This window comes from Saccostrea cucullata, unplaced genomic scaffold (genome assembly GCF_032062105.1).
Source record: "Saccostrea cucullata isolate Sc308-1 unplaced genomic scaffold, CSIRO_AGI_Scuc_v1 ctg264, whole genome shotgun sequence".
Lineage (NCBI taxonomy): Eukaryota > Metazoa > Mollusca > Bivalvia > Ostreida > Ostreidae > Saccostrea > Saccostrea cuccullata.
The window spans coordinates 505315-526947 of record NW_026932935.1 but is presented as its reverse complement, the minus strand read 5'-3'; the positions used below and the strand labels follow the sequence as shown (position 1 = coordinate 526947).

The 21633-nt window shown below is 34.7% G+C and overlaps 1 protein-coding gene and 1 long non-coding RNA gene across 2 annotated transcripts; one reads left to right on the top strand and one right to left on the bottom strand.

The window, feature by feature from the left end:
- Window positions 1–2952: 2952 nt before the first annotated feature.
- Window positions 2953–7022, bottom strand: LOC134236585 (uncharacterized). The gene is made up of 3 exons (XR_009985649.1): window positions 6895–7022; window positions 6489–6625; window positions 2953–3028 (listed from the first exon to the last, which is right to left on the bottom strand). It is a non-coding gene; the product is annotated as an uncharacterized LOC134236585 (long non-coding RNA).
- A 5157-nt stretch (window positions 7023–12179) lies between these two features.
- LOC134236584 (uncharacterized) lies at window positions 12180–19022 on the top strand. The gene is made up of 9 exons (XM_062718757.1): window positions 12180–12277; window positions 12714–13064; window positions 13275–13451; window positions 13814–13990; window positions 14138–14345; window positions 16316–16560; window positions 16842–16943; window positions 17170–17221; window positions 18854–19022. The coding sequence occupies exons 1-9, from the start codon at window positions 12229–12231 to the stop codon at window positions 18966–18968; spliced, it is 1476 nt and encodes a 491-aa protein (XP_062574741.1). The 5' UTR covers window positions 12180–12228; the 3' UTR covers window positions 18969–19022.
- Window positions 19023–21633: the final 2611 nt, after the last annotated feature.

Sequence of the window (21633 nt, the reverse complement as noted above, 5' to 3'; positions counted from 1 at the left end):
CGTTTTCAGTGTCAGTGCCAATATTTAGACTCTCTGAAATGTGATTGCCATTCAATATCGACAACCGGCTGGAGAAACAACACCAAACTTTACGAAAAGTTCTGATCGAGCAGTGTTTGGTCTAAGTATTGCCTAACTAGACCGAAAAATGCCACACTTCTTATGAGGTTTTCCTAACAAAATGACTGGAGGCGAAATAATGGAATATTGTTTTGGAACACCCTTTATCACCTGATGTGGTACATGTACTTACATTCATTCTATACTTATCACATATTCTAGAGTTGTGGCTCACTGTTATTCCTCGCTGCTGCTGTAGCAGAATGTGAAGTCGTGTGCTTAACATACGTTTCGTTTTGCCTTTTATTAATTGTTTCTTACACAAAACACAACCATAAGACTTCGGGGCCGGCATGTTTGTTTTTATCTTACTAATCCGTATTTTCGACATTTCTCGATTAAAACGCAATAATCTTATAAATTTCTTGAAATAAATTTGTTTAAAAAAAGAATTAAATTCAATGTTAGTGTGAACAACATATTCAAAAAAAATATGTGTAAAAAGTTTTACGGGATTTGAACTCGCTCCACATTTCATTTTATGAAAAAAAAAAAATAAAATAAACGCGTTCACCACCGAGCTAACTCAGTCCTCACTTATTTGACCTCTTCTAAAGTGGCTTAAGTAAATGGATTTGATGATCTTTTACCTTTTTTCAGATTCCATTTTTTTAAACAAAAAAGTATTTTAAATTCCCTTTCCCGTCTTTTTAGCCGGCCCTTATTAAAATTGGAGATTTGACACATTCATATTAAAAAGTCAGTGTATATTGCTGTGTTACTTATTTTCCTCCAAATCTACCTAATCATCAACTCTAAAACAAATTATTAATCAATATATGATTCAATAAAAAGAAACAATGATGGCATTAATGACATTGCATTTTTTAAAATTTATTTTCTTTATGAAATTTGAAAAATATTTTGTCTTAAAGCGGGAGATCGGTCTCGCCTTGTACGCCCCGTTCTTTTATACAATAAGTTGGAGTAGGTACTGGCGGATTTAAGGGGAGGGGCGCTGGAGACGCATGAACCCCTAAAAAATGTTAAAGTTTGATATGACTTGTACTTTGGTACATACATGTAACTAGTCAATACCACTATTACTATGGCTGGTTATATTCTTAAAATACACGAAAACCAAGGAGCTACCGGGGGGTTTGCCCCCTGGGCCCCCATCAGGGCAAAGGTGTGCTTTGCCCTGGACACACTGCCTGAACGAAGTTATGTCCCCAATCGCAAATCCTTTATCAGCCCATGGTAGGGGGTTTAATGTTTAAAGCAACTTTTTATGATAATTTTACAGGGGGAAAAAATTGTATTAAATCTTCGTGAAAATGCTACAGCTGCTATGATGACACAACACTTCTTTCGATATTGCACATTTTTTTTTATGTCTATCAAAAAGATCCAATGTATTATGATCAGCACGCGAAAAAATCGCGGCCAATTTTATTCTCGGCATCAATTGATTATCTCATTTGTATCTTGTAAGAAATCTGTACGATACAAAAGAAAACATGGGCCTCGGTGAGGTTAACGCGTTTATTGAGATATCTAAGAACAATTTGGACTTTACATGAATGTTAACGATTGTGTTAACACCCAAAACCAAGTGTATCATGCAATTCCAGCCAAACCTCGCCATTTGTTTGTTTTCTTCTTGCTAATTAATCATAGATGTTAGTTTTTTCATGTGGTGCAATAACCATTACAATCTTTAAAAATAATAAACGTTTTACTTGACTTTTACAATAATCAAATAATGAACACGAAGAAAAAGCCAATTAGCTAGTTAAACCTAATTCACCTTTGTTAGCATTTGCTTTCTTAGGGCTATATGATTATGTATTTTCTCTCAAATAGCTTTGTACAAATCTTTTTGAACTTATTAATTATAACTGTGTAGAATATAACAATAAAATGAACTTAATCTCGAATTATTTAGGGCTTCCCATTGATTGCTCGGTTGCCTTCAAAATCGGAGCGACTAATATCTTGGATGATGGATGATCTGAGGGCACGAAACCTTCGACCAAAAACACATCAATATAAATGCACATATACAGTTTCTGTAGCCATATTGTACTGATTTGAATCGGAAAAAGAGGGGAAACACCATATCCCTGCATTGACAATTGTCTTGACACAATAAAATTATTGAATGTATTCTTTTGGCTAGTCGTTCGTCTGTCTGAGGTAAGTTAGCTTTTTTAAAAACATTTTTGACACGTTTTAGTAATATATGCACAGGAATAATTTTATCAAAATCTGTCACTAATAAGCAAGTTCATGTTGTGAAAATGTAGGACTATGCCTGCTTCGAAGTGGAAAGGGGGATATAAGAAGAAAAAATAGTATAGAAATCATATCCCACTTACTTTGGGCTGGACTAATATAATGGATTGAATTATATCTAGGAATGTTTATAAACATGTTGCACCATCCAATCGAGGATTTGATGGCATTTAATTTTTGATTTGTCCATATGTCTATCTATATGTCTTTGTTTAAATCAGTCTACCTACTTTAAAATTTGCAAAATGTAATTTCATTCTTGGCCAAACTTAAGAAGTTGATGCTAGGACTATTTTATTTCATATCGGTTTAATTTTTTCATGATTGGACCTTTCTATGGTACCTGTACAAGTATTTTATAGATTAGCCTACAAGTTGAGTTTGTCCTTCTTTATTAAAACCTTTAACCTTGTCCATAACTCTTTGACAGCTCGTGCTAGAGCTTACATGTAACACAAGTATTTTTCTTGTGACAAGACCCTTTGTTGTAAACCAGCATTTTTGACCTCTCCATCTTACCTTTGAATTCATATTGAAAAAACTCCAACATTCCCTATAACTTTTAATTGGTTGTTGCAAGGACTTTCTTATTTGGTTTATCTGCTTTGTGTGACAAGTACGTGGTTGACAACAACTTTTTTAAACTCTTATCTTCATCTGGAAGTTTGACCTTCATTTAAAAAAAAAACTTTTGGTCCTGGACTTCAAAACGGGTCGGGGCATTCAGTATTTATTTACCAAACATATTTTATTTCTTAAAAGGGGAGTCTTTCTAACTGCTTGCTCTTAAACCTCAAAGTACTAAATCGATGAAACCATATTACACTGTATATATAGGTTTTTGGCTACAACAAAGGGTTTCATTTATTGATGTCCATTCATTTTAACCTTCTTCAAGTAAACGTTTGACCCCTTAGCCTAATGAATCGATTTCATTTGGGTTTTTTTAAAGTTATAAACGTATTTACATGAAATCATTCCGAGATTAACGTATGCCTATTCTCTACTGAGAAATTGATGGCTCGTTTAAAACTTCTCCCCCCGTAACCATAAAGCAAGCCATTAACTTCTTAATGGAGAATAGTTATCCCCCCTCTTGAATGGTGGCTAAGAAGCAAACTAGAAATATGTCAGTGGGACATGAATGCCCCGCCGAGGGTATATTAGTAATGCAACATGAAAATTTGTATAACTGTATGAAATCTGATCAGAATATCTTGAATATGCTACTTTAAAATTGAAATCTTAAAAGTTGGATGTAGATGATAAATTCTCACAGAATTATGTATATGTGCATAAGCTTACATAACTACATATTGAATGGTTTCTTTAAAACTAAGCAAAATGCCAATTTAAGAAAATTGAGGTCAAGGTCACAAGAAAGTTCAAAGGCCAATCACTAATTTAAAATAAATGAAGTTAAGGCCAAAGGAAAGGCCAAGGTCAAAAAACGTTGATGCAGTTGATGCAAATGAAAAGCTTACATTAGTATGTATTAGCATTTATGAGGTTGATAAAAATATTATGAATGGTTTCTTTAAAACTGAGTTAAACACAGATTGATAAAAGTGAGGTCAAGGTTAAATGAAAGGTCAAGGTCAAAAATGTTGATGCAGTTGAATTGCTTAAATCAGTATGTATCATGCAGCAAATTAACATTGACACTAATTTAAGAAAAGTGAGGTCAACGTAAAAAAAAAATGTTGATGCAGTTCAGTAGGTTTCATCAGTATGTATCAGCAAATTAAGTTTGATAAAAATATCTTGAATAAATTAAAAACTGAGCTAACCACGTGCACTAATTTAAGAAAAGTAAAGTCAAGGTCAAAGGAAAGGTAAAACATAGGTAATCAGAGATTACAGAGCTCACCTCAACGAATGTTGTCTTTAAGTAAGGCAAAGTCACACAATTAACCAACAAAAAGTGTACATTCCAAAAATGAAAATATTTAAGCAATTTTGATCTGATACTTTGAACAGACCTACATAAAAAATTTAAACTAGTTCTTCTTCATGAAAATGTAATTAAAATCCAGAATCTGAAGCAAATTTGAGAGTTTTCATCTCTTGATGCAACATTTGTGCAAGTTTGGTTTATACAATGTTATGTAAGCCTTATAGTTTTTTGGTATTAGACTTGCACTCATAACTTTTACCTGGTCTATTATCTGAAAAATGCATGTCGAATTCAGCATCCGAAGCAAGTCCATTAGTTTGCATCCTAAGATTTATTGTCCATGCAAGTTTGCTCATTATAGGGCTCATAGTTAATTAGAATGAAACATGCATCAAAAACTAACATTTTTACTCATCCACAAAAAGTAGGTCAGATTCAGCATCTGTAGCAAGCCTGGTAGTATGCATCCTTATATGTATTATCCATGCAAGTTTGGTCATTAAAGAATCATAGATACTTGGAAATGAGTCATGCATTAACTTTAACCTATTCACTCAACCGGAAAATGTAGGTCAGATTCAGCAAGCAAGCCTGGTAGTATGCATCCTTAGATGTATCATCCATGCAAGTTTGGTCAACATAGGGCTTATAGTTACTTGGAAATGAAACCTGCACCAAAAACTTTAACCTGTTCACTCAACCGGAAAAGTAGGTCAGATTCAGCATCTGAAGCAAGCCCGATAGTATGCATCCTTAGATGTATCATCAATGCAAGAATGGTCAAAAAAGAGCTAATAGTTACTTGGAAATGAAACCTGCACCAAAAACTTTAACCTGTTCACTCAACCGTCAGATTCAGCATCTGAAGCAAGCCCGATTGTATCATCTATGCAAGTTTGGTCAACATAGGTCTTATAGCTACTTGGAAATGAAACATGCACCAAAAACTTTAACCTGTTCACTCAACCGGAAAAGTAGGTCAGATTCAGCATCTGAAGCAAGCCCGATAGTATGCATCCTTAGATGTATCATCAATGCAATTTTGGTCAACATAGGGCTTATAGTTACTTGGAAATGAAACCTGCACCAAAAACTTTAACCTGTTCACTCAACCGGAAAAGTAGGTCAGATTCAGCATCAAGCAAGACCAATAGTATGCATCCTTAATGTATCATCCATGCAAGTTTGGTCAAAATAGTTACTGAAACGAAACCTGCACCAAAAACTTTAACCTGTTCATAGCTGTAGGTCTTAGCATCCGAGTCCGATGTGTCAACATCCATGCAAGTTTGGTAACATAGGGCTTATAGTTACTTGAATGAAACCTACACCAAAAACTGCACCAAAAATGTTAACCTGCTCCAAAAACATTATTTTGGTCATTCCTTTGCTGAAATTGAAAAACTTTGAATGGTGCAATGAAACACACTGTCCATCCTCCATGGAAATATAGGACATAGAAGTAGTTAAAAAGAAAACTGCTCCAAAAAACTTAACCTGACGTTGCACACCGACACCGACGCCGATCAATAACTCGTTGAGGTGAGCTAAAAATGTGATGCAGTTGAATAGCTCTCACCAGTACGTATAAGAAAATGAAGTTTGATAAAAAATATCTTAAATGGTTTCTTTAACTGAGCTAAACACTTATAAATGAAAAATGAGGTCAAGGTCAAAGAAAAGGTCAAGATCAAAATTGTTGATGCAATTGAATAGCTCTCATTAGTACGTATCAACAAATGAAGTTGACAAAAGTATCTTAAATGAAATCTTTAAACACTAATTAAAGAAAAGTCAGGTCAAGGTCAAGTTCAAAAATAGTGATGCAGCTGCATAGCTCTTATCAGTATGTGTCAACATATGATGTTTGATAACACTATCTTGAATGGTATCTTAAAAGCTGACTTAAACACTGATTTAAGAAAATTGAGGTCAAATGTCAAAGGAAAGGTCAAGGTAAAAATATGTTGATGAGTTGCATAGATCTCATCAATATCTGTCAGCATCTTAAGTTTGATAGAACTATCTTGGATAGTTTCTTTGAAATTGAGCTTTGAACTAAGCTAAAGCCTAAACGCAATGTTTAGTGTGACGGAAGGACAAACAGAAGGACGAAAGAATGACATGACAAACACTATATGCCCTGGCCATATTCATGGCGGGGCATAAAAAATGTTCTCTCAAAGACTGCTTGGAGAGAAGGCTGCTTCTACCTGTTCAAAGTAATACCCACCTTCCTAACGGTTCAGATATGCCTCCAATTGCTTTTTTCTCTAACATCTACGCCGTCTTTTTTACTGGAATACGCATGCTCGACTTCACGGAAGGCCATTCTGAGATTACCTCTGCATGTCCATTTCATTTCATTGGCTGAAACATATGATTTGAAGTTCAGTTTTGTAGTCTAACCTGTACATAAATCATATAAATGTATGAAAATAATAAGTATAAACTTAGGTCACAGTAAGCAGAAATCAGTTAATACTTATAATAAATATCTAATATTTTCGAGAGAAAAAACCTTTAAAAAAAACCCTGGATCTTTTCCGGCAGGTTCGGAAAGACAGCCTCTATTATGTTTTCCATGATTCCTAAAAAGGTATTATAGAAGATGCAATTGCTCAAAAATAGCACCGTACTGGAATATTACAACCAAAGGCTCCTTGGTTCTACCGATGATTTTAATGAATTCTGCCTTTGTCGATGTGCAGCCCACTCTATATCCGTCATTCTGTCCCCTCATCATCAATCAAATGCACCATAAGGCCTTCCTAATGATAATTAAACTAATGGTTCAGACATCTTCCGTGTTTTATAATGACTACAGCACTAGTTTACCTAATACATGTATGTTTTCAAAAGACAACCTTGTGAGAGCTGCTACAGTGTAGTATGTTATATGGTTAAGAAGGAGTAGCGCGCCATTTTTTTTAAAGAAAAGGGGCCAAGACTCCGAAGGGACCGGATCCCATACTTAATTCTTTGTAAGGAATAGAGTGCGTAATACATTAATTCGCTTAAAGTCTACTGTTTAAAGTGCTTGAAATTATTGTTTGTTTATATGCTATAAAGAATATTTTAAAGATACGCTATAAGAATATATGTACATATAATAGTATACAGTGAATTAAAAAGTATATCATTAAGGGAGTTAGCAAGATTCCAGTTCCTCAAGGTTTGGACTATTTCCCGAGGCGCAGCCTGCTTCAATGATTTTTTTTGAGATTATGGCATTTTCAAGTTTTAATAAGATCCAGATTACATTTTCGGTAGGGTTCTATTATTATTACTAATGCAATACTCTCAGAATCTTTGTAAGAAACAAATTGCTCTCTCTTTCACTTCCAAACATTACATTTTCATATTATTGTCTTCATTAGCGGTTGATCTATAATTGCTCTTTAGATTTTTAAAAGGAAAGGTTACATACATTGTATCCCCTGCATGTATATTGTACATGTAGATATAAATCCTTAAATAAACAAGTAAATGTTATAAATAAAAGACATTATAAAGATTGTATTTAAAGTCTTGCATGTATTTGGTATATTATCAAAATGTACCGGGGTTTGATGGGATATAGTATTGTGTGTGTTTATGCGTTGTTTAGTTAATCCTACGCTAAACAAAAGTGACGTTAGTATAGGGACGATGTCGAATGCCGCTATGCCTTTTGCGAGGAGATGCTCGGCTTTGTGGTGCCTTTATTATTGTTTAATTTTCCTCTCATACATGTACGCAGTCCTGGATTACAGAAAATTCATATATACGATTTCCAAAATATATTTATAATCAATATCGAAAATATTCATACATCCTTACCGAGAACTTTTTTTAAGTAAATAATCGACGTTAAGCTTTTTTTCCTCAGCTCTACTTTGAATCACTTAGCATCGTTATTCTGAAGTCTACTTCTTATCAAGGGGAGGTAAAGGAAGGTTTACAGCAGAATAATTCATAATTGATTTCAATTGTTGGAGCCTTTATACAATAACAATCGACTCAAATCAGCAACGCTTAAAATCCTCAACATAGCATTTTACAGACTTTTACATAAGTAGGGCCCAAAGTGCAATATAATGTTGCAGATACATGTATGTACAGTGGAGCCTCATTTATCCATTTATTTGGTTCCTAGTCAATTTGTTCGGATACGTGAAGCATCCGGATACCTGCATCACCAGTTAAACAAGACAAAATAACATTAAAGAATTCCGTTCCCTTGAAAAATCGTCCGGATACTGAAGCATCCGGATATCTGAAGGACCACTGTAGTCACCATATTTCTAGATTCAATTTAAGGACATATACAAATTTTTATCAAAAATCTTGACAGCTTAAGTCATGATTATGTAAGTAAATTGAATAAGTTTAACAGCATAGATTTTCAATTTCCTTTCACAGTGCCCCGGTATTTGGATTTCAAGTGACGAAAATTTATATAGATAAATACGGGTGGCTGCAGAAGGGTGAAATTTTGAAAATCGTAGAAAGTTTTTAATTCTTAATATTTTACAAATACAATGTATATTCTAATCATTTACAACTACAAGAGGCCCACGGGCCTTATAGGTCACCTGAGTATTGTGTAACAACTTTCAAACAATTAAATTTGGTTCGTGTTTAAACCGGAGGCCATGAAATTCACAATTTACAATTTTGAAAGAGGCACCATTGCATATCATAATTATTAACTTAGCATGCTTACTCTATTTACTTAATACCCAGAGGTAGATCAGAGTAACAAAGAGAAAATGCACTTCCACTTTATAACCAGTTGTGCACCTCACCCCAAAGGAACCACTGACCCAGGGCCATATATTTCAAAATGTTGCAAATTTTATCATAAAATGGTTGATTAATACCAAAGAGCAGATTTCAAAGCATTAATTTATTTTCAGGCTATGTAACCATCCCCCCCCCTTTGACCCTGGGGGCATTAATAACCACTCTTCTAGATGCACCTTTCTTCATCATAAATATATATATACTTGGATCATTGGCTTAAAACCCAAAAGCAAAGAAAAATATTTACAAAGAATAAATGTATTTTAACTATATAATCAATAGAGCCCCGACTTAACACCAGAACCCCTGACCCTGGGGCCATAAAATTCACAAATCTGGAAGAGGCACTCTTGCTCATCATAACTATGTGCTTAGTTAGTTAATCTAATACCCAGGAGCAGAGAAGAAGATTTTCTAAGAAATAATGCATTTTCACTATATAATCTATAGAGCCCCGCCCTAACACCAGAATCCCTGACCCTGGGGCCATAAAATTCACAAATCTGGAAGAGGCACTCTTGCTCATCATAGCTATGTGCTTAGTTAGTTTATCTAATACCCAGGAGCAGAGAAGAAGATTTTCAAAGAAATAATGCATTTTTACTATATAATCTATAGAGCCCCGCCCTAACACCAGAACCCCTGACCCTGGGGTCATAAAATTCACAATTTTGGAAGAAGCACTCTTGCTCATCATAACTATGTGCTTAATTTGTTTATTAAATACCCAGGAGCAGAGAAGAAGATTTTCAAAGAAATAATGCATTTTCACTATATAATCTATAGAGCACCGCCCTAACACCAGAAACCCTGACCCTGGGGCTATGAAATTCACAAATCTGGAAGAAGCACTCTTGCTCATCATAACTATGTGCTTAATTTGTTTATTAAATACCCAGGAGCAGAGAAGAAGATTTTCAAAGAAATAATGCATTTTCACTATATAATCAATAGAGCCCCGCCCTAACACCAGAACCTCTGCCCCTGGGGCCATAAAATTCACAAATCTGGAAGAGGCACTCTTGCTCATCATAGCTATGTGCTTAGTTAGTTTATCTAATACCCAGGAGCAGAGAAGAAGATTTTCTAAGAAATAATGCATTTTTACTATATAATCTATAGAGCCCCGCCCTAACACCAGAACCCCTGACCCTGGGGCCATAAAATTCACAAATTTGGAAGAAGCACTCTTGCTCATCATAACTATGTGCTTAATTTGTTTATTAAATACCCAGGAGCAGAGAAGAAGATTTTCAAAGAAATAATGCATTTTCACTATATAATCTATAGAGCACCGCCCTAACACCAGAACCCCTGACCCTGGGGCTATGAAATTCACAAATCTGGAAGAAGCACTCTTGCTCATCATAACTATGTGCTTAATTTGTTTATTAAATACCCAGGAGCAGAGAAGAAGATTTTCAAAGAAATAATGCATTTTCACTATATAATCAATAGAGCCCCGCCCTAACACCAGAACCTCTGACCCTGGGGCCATGAAATTCACAAATCTGGAAGAGGCACTCTTGCTCATCATAACTATGTGCTTAGTTAGTGTATTTAATACCCAGGAGCAGAAAAGAAGATTTTCAAAGAAATAATGCATTTTCACTATATAATCTATAGAGCCCCGCCCTAGCACTAGAACCCCTGACCCTGGGGCCATGAATTTCACAATTTTGATAGAGGACTCAATGCTCATTACATTCATGCCAATAGTTTGCCTGCTTGATGTCCAGGAGTAAAGAAGAAGATTTTTAAAGATTTCATTAATTTAAGTGGTTTTGGCCCCACCCCTCAGGCCCCAGGGGGCGGGGACCATGAAATTCACAATTTTTGTTCCCCTCCACCCATAGATGCTGTATACCAAATTTGGTTGAAAATGTTCAAATGTTAACACACGACACACGACGGACGACGACGGACGAAAACGGATAGCAATAGGTCACCTTAGTTACTCAGGTGATCTAAAAATAGGACAAAAATATAATCATACCAATCTAGACTTCCATATTTTTGTTTGTATTATCTGTCTTTAATTACATAGCAATTCAATCGCACTGCTGGGTACATGTATCAACCATCGATTATTTCTGTAATGATATCCGACCGGTTTTCAAAATTTCGGTAATGCATTGCAGCCCCCTCTCCAATATCTAAATAAACTGCATTTAATGTATGATTTTATTTATACGTTTTAAGAGTACATGTCAAAAACCAAAACCAAAAAAAAAAACCATCATGCACTGATAAATATGTATTTTTTGGATGATAGAGTATGATTATAAAAGACGTACATGTATCTTATAAATCCCTAAATTAGATATATACATGTAATACGAGTAAGTTTTCGTGGTGCTTCGGTATGCGCTTTTGTTTTGTTTTCTGTGTAAAAAGTTTACAAAAGTATGCCCACATTTTTAATTTTTAAAATTGTAAAATTATATATAATTTAAATCTTGCTGATTTCTGAAAAAAGGTTCGTATCATTTATCCTTAGTATTTTTTTTTTAGAGAAGGTGTAAATTTTCAAAGTTTCAGATATAAACGTAACCAATTTCTCGGGAATGCTGTTACAATTTTTGTAGGTTTTTGCGATTTTCGGCGCTAAGTCAGAATTTTTTAATTACTCCTCAGATTACAAGCTTTTAAAATACAATGACTCGCACTGAAGTAAAAAGAATTTAACGTTTAGAAGGACCGTTTTCAGCATTTCAAATTGAACATTGATTGACAGATTCTGATAATTAATGGCACGCCCAATTCTTTATAAAGGAAAAGAATTCGGATATTTGACTGCGGAACGTTTTCCACAAATACAATAGCCAATGAGATTTGAATGCAACATAAACCAAATGAGCACGACTAATACATGTATTATGACAACTTTGATAATCATGAAAAATTTATGATTATACTGATGAGCATAAAAATGGGAAACTTGTACATATATCAAGATTTTTTTTCACGTAAAAAACAACGTAATGATTTGATTGGTTAGCAAGACTCGTACAGGGAAATTGTTCCGATCAGTCAGGTACTCGCAACGTGCTTTTATTCTTGAAATGGATTGGCCAGCGGAGTCACGTGATACTACGAATAAAGAGTTCCCAGTCAAACACGTCTGGTACCCTATATAAATATCGCATTAGGAGATTTTGTCCTATTAAAGCTCGTGCAGCACCATGTACTCGTTTGTGGTCTTCGTAGTACTCTTTTGTGGAATCTGTTCAGGTAAGTTTTAGAGGCCAATATTTCAGAAAATTTTTATTGAATTTTTAAATCTTATTTTACAGAGGTAATATTTTACGGTGCAACCGTTCTGGTAAACGTAGTTTAAAATATTCACACTGATAAACACTTAAATACAAAGTTCGTGAAATGTTCTTTGTATTACATGTACAAAATTGATTTGAACTGTACGTAAGTAACGATAATTTGTGATACATAGACCACATACATGTGTAACAAGATTCTGCAAGATTTCAATTTTGGTCGCCTTTATATTGTGTACGCCATTTTAGCATGGAATATTGGTACAGTAGCCAAGTGCATCTGGGAACTTGCACGACCAAATTTCAGTTAGTTTCCATGCACTGTTGCAACAAGTTCTTTGCTCACTATACTAAATGCCCGTGCAGTATTCTACATCAAAATTTTCTGCTTACAGATGCCCTCGCTGTACATCAAACACGTGCCAAACGTGGCGACCCTTATTCTGAATTGATTTCCAAAATCAGACATTACCTTGACCGACGGCAAAGTCCTACAAGCGTCACGTATAACCCAGGCGGCAATGCAGTAAGTGGATTCAGACCTTCGCCCTCCCCAAGTAATGCTCCGTACACAGAATCCCCTGTTAGACCCACGCCAGGTCCAGGTCCCTGGACTCCAGACAACTCGACCTGGGGCAATTCGTCTGGTCCTTTATTCAACCTTGATTCCGGTCTCCATTGCCCTATATTGACTCAGATACTGTGGAGACGTGTTCTCAGCTTCCCAAGAACAGACGACATGGTTGGTAAGTACACTAACAGGGTGCAGAAAGATATTAGCATTCCTTTATTATATTGCAAATATTAGCTTTACTTGAATTTCATATTTGTTAAAATCTTTTTGCTTATAGTGGTTAATTTTTATCAAGTATAAATGCCACAATTGCAATAGCTTAATATTGAATGTGTATTGGTAAAATAAGTTCTTTTAAGGAACCATATACATTTCATTCTAGATTTTATAAATTTCTATCCGGACAAGTTCCGCCCTCTGGTGGAACGTACAATGAAACTTCTAACCTTTGTGGATGACCCGGAGGTTGCGGCTTTGTTTCTGGTGAGAAGATTTACGCAGGAGATAGTGGAGAGACGACTCACTTGTGCCACTTCCAAATACCAACAAGTCATAATTTGTAAGTGGCTTCGATTTCCTTAAATGACATGTAGTTATCTAGTCACTACCTTAAACTGCAAACTGTTTAATATGGAATCCCAATATAACTGCACGAATCATCTTTAAGGTTGGGGGGGTCAAAATATTGCCCGTGGGGATTGTAAATGATCAGTTCTTATAAAATGACGAATTTGCAACATGAACATTGATTGCTTACCTTATAAAATAATTACTGTTATTCAAATCACCTTTAGATATTTAAGTTATACAATGGTCGAATTTATCCATCTCTAGTAAGATATACATATTCTATTGATGTAACAGGTAGACACTATGAATGTTCAGGTTTTGAATTGCTGGAATAAAATGCTCCTTTTTTAGATGCCGTCACACAAGAGATGAAATCAACCTTCCGGAACGATTCCCTGTCCACCAGAGTGGCCGCCATTCTTCATGGATTCCCAAGGCCGATGAATCTGACCCACAGGATAATGTTCTCTCTCCACGGCTACTTGTTCTATAGCCTTATAAATTTCGCTCTCTCAGAAGAGTTTGAAGGTAATTCGCGTGCTCTCTCCCCCTCTGTCTTTCTCTTTAACATGTATTTCTCTCCCTCTCTCGCACATTTTACATCTGTGTATATAGTTGACTTTTATGGGTTTACCCATAAACAATAAAACAAATCTTCAATTTTATTTATCGCAGAACTTGACAGATTTGTGGAAAGCTTCTACCACTTCACCGAGCACAGATTCATGGAAATGAAGAATACGGGCATGTCCGACACGTGGTCTCAGAAATTTGAACAGGAAATGGGGAACCAGCTTATGCAGAATGGGCATGCGTTACAGTGTACTAGCATGGACAAAATGAAGTGGAATCATAAAAGGATAGCTAACGAGACAAGAAAAGGGTAAATAGTAGATTCAATATTTAGCACTTTATAGTTCATTTTCAAATTCACCACCGAACCTCTAAGCTCCCGTTTTATTAGTAAGGTATCTGCATCAATCGGATTTTTGGGGTCTGTCTGGCAAGCTTCATGTACAAAAAAAATTCAAAAAATTAGACAAAAAATTTTCAATAGCCTTTTAAATGTTTATTTATTAAACTATATACCTAACTTTGCAGATAATAAGAATTCTGAGAGAGAATGTTGAATGCCGAATTTTCTGAAAGGGGCGGGTTTGTCATGTACAATAATACATCCGCTTGTTGAAAAGACCATAAGTGGCAATTATGTTTCCCTAAGTTTCTTCTGCAAAGCAAAAATTTCCTTGAAATGACGTAAAACATCTCTTGTCGGGTAATCGCTAAATTAAAGTAAACATCCCCAATTTGTTAATGTGCCCTTTAATCCGGATTTATTTATTATGCCCCCGTAATCTTTCTGAAAAAGATTTTTTAGTCCTGTCCGTCTTTCATTTTGTACTGCTTCACTTCTGCCCCCCCCCCCACTTTTTTTCCAAAGATAGACTTAGTATAGACATTGAACATCGCTGCGTAGGTTTAGCCCCCCCCCCCACTTTCCACAGACACGTTGTAGTTAAGGTTAAATTAATGTGGAAAGTGGTATTTGGAAAAATTTTTGCTAGTGAACCTACACCCCCCCCCACCACCACCACCAAAGTTTTTCGTGTTTAGCAAAATTTCCTTTTTTTTGCTTGTCAGTTTATTTGAAGGTATAACAAAATTTTTTTTACACTTACCCCCCCCCCACTTTCAATTTGCTTCCGACGCCAATGTCTTAGTTTATCTGCAAAAACTTAAACATTGACCATAACTTTTGAGTGGGTGGGTTATGGCTTTAATATTTCACAGGTGTATTTCTTGTGTCAAGAACTTTCTTTGAATACCACCAAATATGACCACTTGGCCTTGACATTTAAGTTTGACCCACTTTTACGTTGGCCATACATGTAACTTTTGAATAGTTAGTGCTAGAGCTTTCACACTTCACTGTATTCCTTGTGACAAGACCTTTTGAGAGTTTGACCAACTTACAAATAAAAAGTTTATTTTTGAATAGAATTGATAACATTTTCGGTGTTAATTTTGTGTAGTTAACATTTAAAATTAGCACAAATTAATCGATGTAGAATTTTTTAGTTTTGAAAGATTTGGGCGTTGGTAGTATTCAGATTCTAATTTTTACAAATGTGCACGGATTATTTCCAATAGTCTTGGACAATGTTTCTTCTGATATCGATAATACAATGAAGCGCATTGAAGTGGTAAAATTTTCCTTTCGAATGGAACGTTTTGAGCTATCTTTAGAGTGTTTATTGTCAAAAAAAAATACTAAACTCACATTTCTTTTGAAATGGATAAGTTGTTTTGCTTCAAATACCTGTAGAACAGGTTTTCCATAAATATAATAGCCAATCAAATTGAGGTCTTGTTAAAAGACATTTCTTACCGAAACATGTGTTGTTGAACTTCAATAGACATGATAAGTTCAAAAAAATGTACATATTTTTTTGTGTTTTACAGAATAATAATATATCTCTTTAATTTTGTGTAGTTAACAATCAAAATAACCAAAAATTATTCAATTCAGAATATTTCTTTCTCGTTTGTAAGATTTATGGCGTGTCATTATGTTATAATTGACGTTCAAAAATTATTTTCATATACTTGAAAATTTTACCACTTCAATAAATGGTTTCATAGATGGCATTAATGTATCTTTCTTAAAGAATCTGTAACTTTTAACCGTTTTGGTAAGGTGATATATTTTACTTTGTGGAAAATACGCTAAAGCAAAAGTTGCACCATAAAGACGGTTATCCGAGAAAGAACTTCATGCAAAAATTAAATCAGCAAATATACTCATTTTTCATTGAATCTTAACTTACTGTTATATTTTGTATTGTTCTACAGCTTCCTTGACATGATGGAGACTGGATACATTCACAGAATCGCGCACAAGATGTTGTCAGAAGTTGCTTCCGAGTTTTACAGCAATGAGTGGTCCACAATCTACGAACATATATTTCCGTTTGATCAGATTACCAAGATATTACTCGAGTACACCAAAGATGCCATGAAAGTTATCGAGAACTATGAATACAACTTGTTTAACAGTCCTCTATACAGTGTGGAAAATATGTTTGCCAAGTATCTGGGTGAGAAAATATTCAATGTGCACTTACTATCCCGTATAAACACACTAATAACAAAATACATCTGCTCCGTTACAACCACAATTCATTATATCTGTTAAGTGTTCAAAGTGTTCAATATATTTTAAAGGGAAATGAAGTTCGCTATAAGTGTAAATTCATATAAATAAGAGTATTTGCCATATGCGTTTTTACTGTAGATCACTATATGATTAATATTTTTAAAATGAGATGTAAAAGCAGAAAAATATCTACAAGCAAATACTGTAAATTTTTAACTACAGAGCCGGAACAACGCCAGGCATTCCAAAGAATCATTGCTCACTTATCAACCCATTCTCCCTCACCCTCAACACCGCCGTACCCCAGTGGTTCACCAGTACCAGGTAGGTTTGTGTATGTCAATCGGTCAGGAAGGCAATTCATTTCTATGTATTCACTCCAAAGGTTTGTATTAAAATGATCAAATATTCCAAATAACATTTTGAATTGGAATTAGTAAAGAAATAAAAAAAACCCACACACCTCATATGTTACAACCTATAAATTCCAATTTGAAGCTTTTCATGAACTTGATGTGCTTTAACATATTTAATTTCAATTTTCAAACAGATTGGACTTACGTAAGGAATGAAGTGCAAGAAAGTCAAGGGGATCTGAAAAAGTAGGTAACAACACGTTACTGTAAGGGCATTAAAATTGCAAGCAAAAAAATCAAATGAAGAACAGATTGGAAAGATTCTAGAAAATATGAAATCATGTAGAAGTTGAAATTCTGGTTTGATATCAAAGTTGCATTGCTTTTTTTCAATGAATTGACAATGTTACTATTTCCAATCTGTCATTATGTTAAATGGCACCTTATTACATTTCTAAAGATTTTAGGTCTGTGTTTGCTTTATTCCCAAACTGTATTGTTCAGAGGGACTTCTGAGCTATTTATTAGTCATTTTCTTAATATTTTATAGTTTTACGGATACTTTTTTCGCTTGTCTTGCAAATAATGAACTGAATTGGTATGCTATTCATTTTGATGATGATTAGACCTATTTTCACACCAGTTATTGGCAATCAACTTCTTTCCCCTGTTGTTCGGACTTGCTATATATTCAGCATTTTTGAAGTTATAAATGAGCTTATTTCTATCTTGATGACTAATGAAACAAGGTTTCATGATTTTCCTATTTCAACCAGTTATGCGCACAGACAATGAAAATATCGAAATAATTACTATTTTCCAGAAAGTCTTTTCTTTATGGACAATGTGTTGATTTGCTATTTATGTCTATTTGATCTAAACTTTAAAAATTACTAGTTTTGGTCATCTTTAAAATGGTTGATTGCCCTCTCTCAATTTGGGGTAAATTTATTGGGTCGGTAGGTAGGTGGGAAATCTTTTTTCCAGAAAATTTAACATTAAGGGGATAAGGGGAATAAAAAGAAAATATATCGTCACAATGTATAAAAAAAAGTTTAGTTAACCATTTGGGAGAAAGCAAACCAACATCTTTTTAATGATGGTCCAATACCCTTGAGCGGTGCGTCGATTTACCCAAAAAAGACCCAATAGATCCAAAAAGGAACACAAAAGGATACAAAAGGAAATTTAGAACTACCCAAAAGGACTTGAAATAAAGAGAATTAATGAATAATCAATGAATACTTTCATATTTTATTAAAGCTAAAAGTATTTTTTTGAGGGTAAAGTGTGTGTTTGGGGTGGGGAATGGGAGGTGCACACCAACCTCAACCCCCCCCCCCCCCACCCCCCACCCATTCCCGATACCATATGCCTAGAGCATGTCATTAAATAAAACATTTCTTTATTTATCAAATGTCATATAGTCAGATATGGTAAAACAGAAGGAGAAATAGAATAATACAGTGTACTTTGTTAAATTCAGCTAAAAGAAATCGAAGCATGTCTGACCAGATTTAGTGTTTGATGTGTTATAAAAATCGTATGTTATTTCTTTAAGAAAAGTTGCAACAATATAAATGTATGTTTTTGCCAACTTTTAGGTAAATTTATAATATAATATTCATAATTTAATTCAAATTATTAATTTTCAATGTATCATAATATATTAATTTGAGTCCTTTTAATTTCCTTTTGGGTCCTTTTGGGTTCCTTTTATGTCCTTTTGGGTAAATCGACGCACCCCCCTTGAGTGTTTTTATACCTGAGCCTTCAAATATACATGTATTCATCAGAATGTGCATTTTATGTAACGCTGACTTTCACATCTAATGTCAATTGGTTTATTTAATTTATTTATCTAACTTTTCATTTCAGTGTACTGAGCATGCTGAACTCCCCGAACTTTAATGTTGCCGAAATGACAAAACTGGTGACGAAAGTTATTACCAATCTGGATCAGTTAATTCAAGCTGGAACAAAGGGTCCTTAACTTTTTTGTTCAAGGGTAAAAATGTTTCAGATGAAAATAAAGTTTGAAATTATGGATTGTTGTATTTACTTCAGGTAATGTAAGCTACATGAAAGGCATTGATCAAATGGTTTAGAAAACGATATGAGATTATAATCCTCGTATTGTAATATATTATCTAGCTACAGATATGTAGCTTGCTGGTCTGAAAAATTCGGAATGGACGACTAGAGAGCTACAGTGCCACCCAATAAAAAAAGTGTATATTCATTACAATTTCAGACCCACTGGCGTTATCAATAACGGTTTGGGAAAATGTTTTGTTGTGGAAGTAAAAGAATATTAGTAAAATTTTTAGGTGGAAGAATACATAAACGAAGAAATACATGTAAATCGATAAAACAACAAACCTTTTTGTGCGCAATTAATGTATACTTTTTCAATGGATGGCACTGTAGCTCTCTGGTCATCCTTCATAGCTTTTTTCAACCAACGAACTACTGTACATAACAGCTACTTATTATCACTCTTGACTTATGAACTATGTGCAATACTATCTGAAAATGCGAGCTTCTTGAGGGATAATGAATGACGAAGAGTTTCGACTTGGCTTGTACATGACACTCTTTATGTAACATTCTTTCGAAAGCTACCGTAGTCGAACTAAAGTTTGGTCCGATTTAAAGATTTTTTTGCACAAAGAGAAGACAATAATGAAAGCTCACAATTTTATTTGATTAATATTTGTTAATTCCTAAACTGAAGTGATCTGTAAAACCCTTGAAGAATCGTACTCCATCAATAACTTCAAGAAAACTTGGTATAACTTTTATTATTTCTGTTTTCTACATCATCTAGACCTACAGGTCAGTCCAACACTCGTTCTGATGATAAATAAGACAGAATGTCAATAAACTGCTGACGCCTCTTTTCACAATAAGAAGAGTGAGAAAACACAATTCGACAAAGTGATGCATGTTGTATCCTACCATATTGTCTTGGAGGCTCTGCAGTTGATCTCTTTACTCTTGCTGGCAAGTAACTATCTCCCCTTCTTTTGTGAAAAATACAAACCCTGAGGATGAAACAGCTTCCACCTTTACATTCCCATTTAAACAAAAAAGGAATAGTATTTCAAAGAGGTACTCTAATATTTTTAAGCAATACATAACAAAAATATGCGGTTTTATAACACATACAAAAATTATAGCTTCGTACTTAACCATCTGTGTCAAAGTTAACCTCCAGTCAAATCAGGACTACAGAGTACTCTCCCTTTATTTGGGGGACTCTGGTCACCCCTCTTTGTCTCGATCCAGTACCTGAACACACACAACTGACATAAAATTAGTAATTACTCAAAACTTTTGAACACACCAATCAAAGGGGAAAATATTCAATTACGAACAAATTACGACCTCAACAACAAAATATGTTCATTTTTCGAACAAATCATGACATCAACATTAAAATATAAAACATGTTAACAAGATGGGGACAGTTAGAGAAGAGAGTTCAGAGAGGAAAGATGTATGATTTTCAGTAATTTTAGACAAATGGGGGATTGACAACAGAAAGACATCAAAAGTATTGCATGTCTCACCTGATTTAGTGAAAAATCAAACCCAATTGATACTTTAAACTTTTATGTAAAATGCCTTGCAGGCTACTGATATGGCTTTCTTGTCTCTTGTTGTGTTTTCCAACCTGTCAATGGGAAGCCGACAAGTCATTTTTGGCCCGATTTACGGCAATTAATAAGTTCAATTTTAGAAAAGTGTTCAAAAAGAAGAGCTTAAATCTTACAGCATTTTTCAAGGACGGCCGCCGTGTAACTATAAAAGGCTCCCCCACACCACCAAATCAAACGTCATATTTACAACTAATCATCTTCCTCTAACATAGAAATTCAAAAGAATGTTCAGTCTTCATATCTCGTTAAGAAAGCTTATACAAAGTCACAGATAGCAAATTGAGCTAATTCAAGATGAATCTAACCATCTCTTCAGGATTTGGCCGCAGGAGATTCCTCAATTTTGGGTTAAGCTTCAGATCAATGTTTTCAACATCATCTAGACATGGAGGTCAGTCCAACATTCGCTCTAGTGATAAATAAGAAACATCGTCAATAAACTGCTGAGGGCTCTTTTCCCCAACAAAGAGAGTGAGAAAAAATTCGACAGAGTGATACATGTTGTATCTTACCATAACGTCTTAGACGCCCTGCAGTTGATATCTTAATTCTTGCTGGCAAGTCACTATCTCTTGTTCTTTTGTGCAAAATACAACCCCTGTGAATGAAACAATTTCCACCCTCACATTCACATCTAAACAAGAAAGGAATAGTATTTCAAAGAGTTACCCTAATATTTTTAAACAACATGCATAACAAAAATATACGGTTTTATACACATACAAAAATTATAGCTTCGTACTTAACCATCTGTTTCAAAGTTAACCTCCAGTCAAATCAGGACTACAGAGTACTCTCCCTTTATTTGGGGGACTCTGGTCACCCCTCTTTGTCTCGATCCAATACCTGAACACACACAACTGTTATAAGATTAGTAATTAATCAAAACTTTTGAACACATCGCAGATATTCACTTTGGAACAAAACATGACATTAACATCAATATAAATTCATGTTTGAAGAATTCATGACATCAACATCAAAATACATTCA

What these genes read in the sequence shown, in the direction of transcription:
- LOC134236584 (XM_062718757.1), top strand. Translation starts at nt 12,229, where the DNA reads ATGTACTCGTTTGTGGTCTTCGTAGTACTCTTTTGTGGAATCTGTTCA. An exon ending in TCTCTCAGAAGAGTTTGAAG is followed by an intron (nt 13,991 to 14,137) that starts GTAATTCGCGTG and finishes TATTTATCGCAG; the next exon opens with AACTTGACAGATTTGTGGAA. An exon ending in GCTAACGAGACAAGAAAAGG is followed by an intron (nt 14,346 to 16,315) that starts GTAAATAGTAGA and finishes ATTGTTCTACAG; the next exon opens with CTTCCTTGACATGATGGAGA.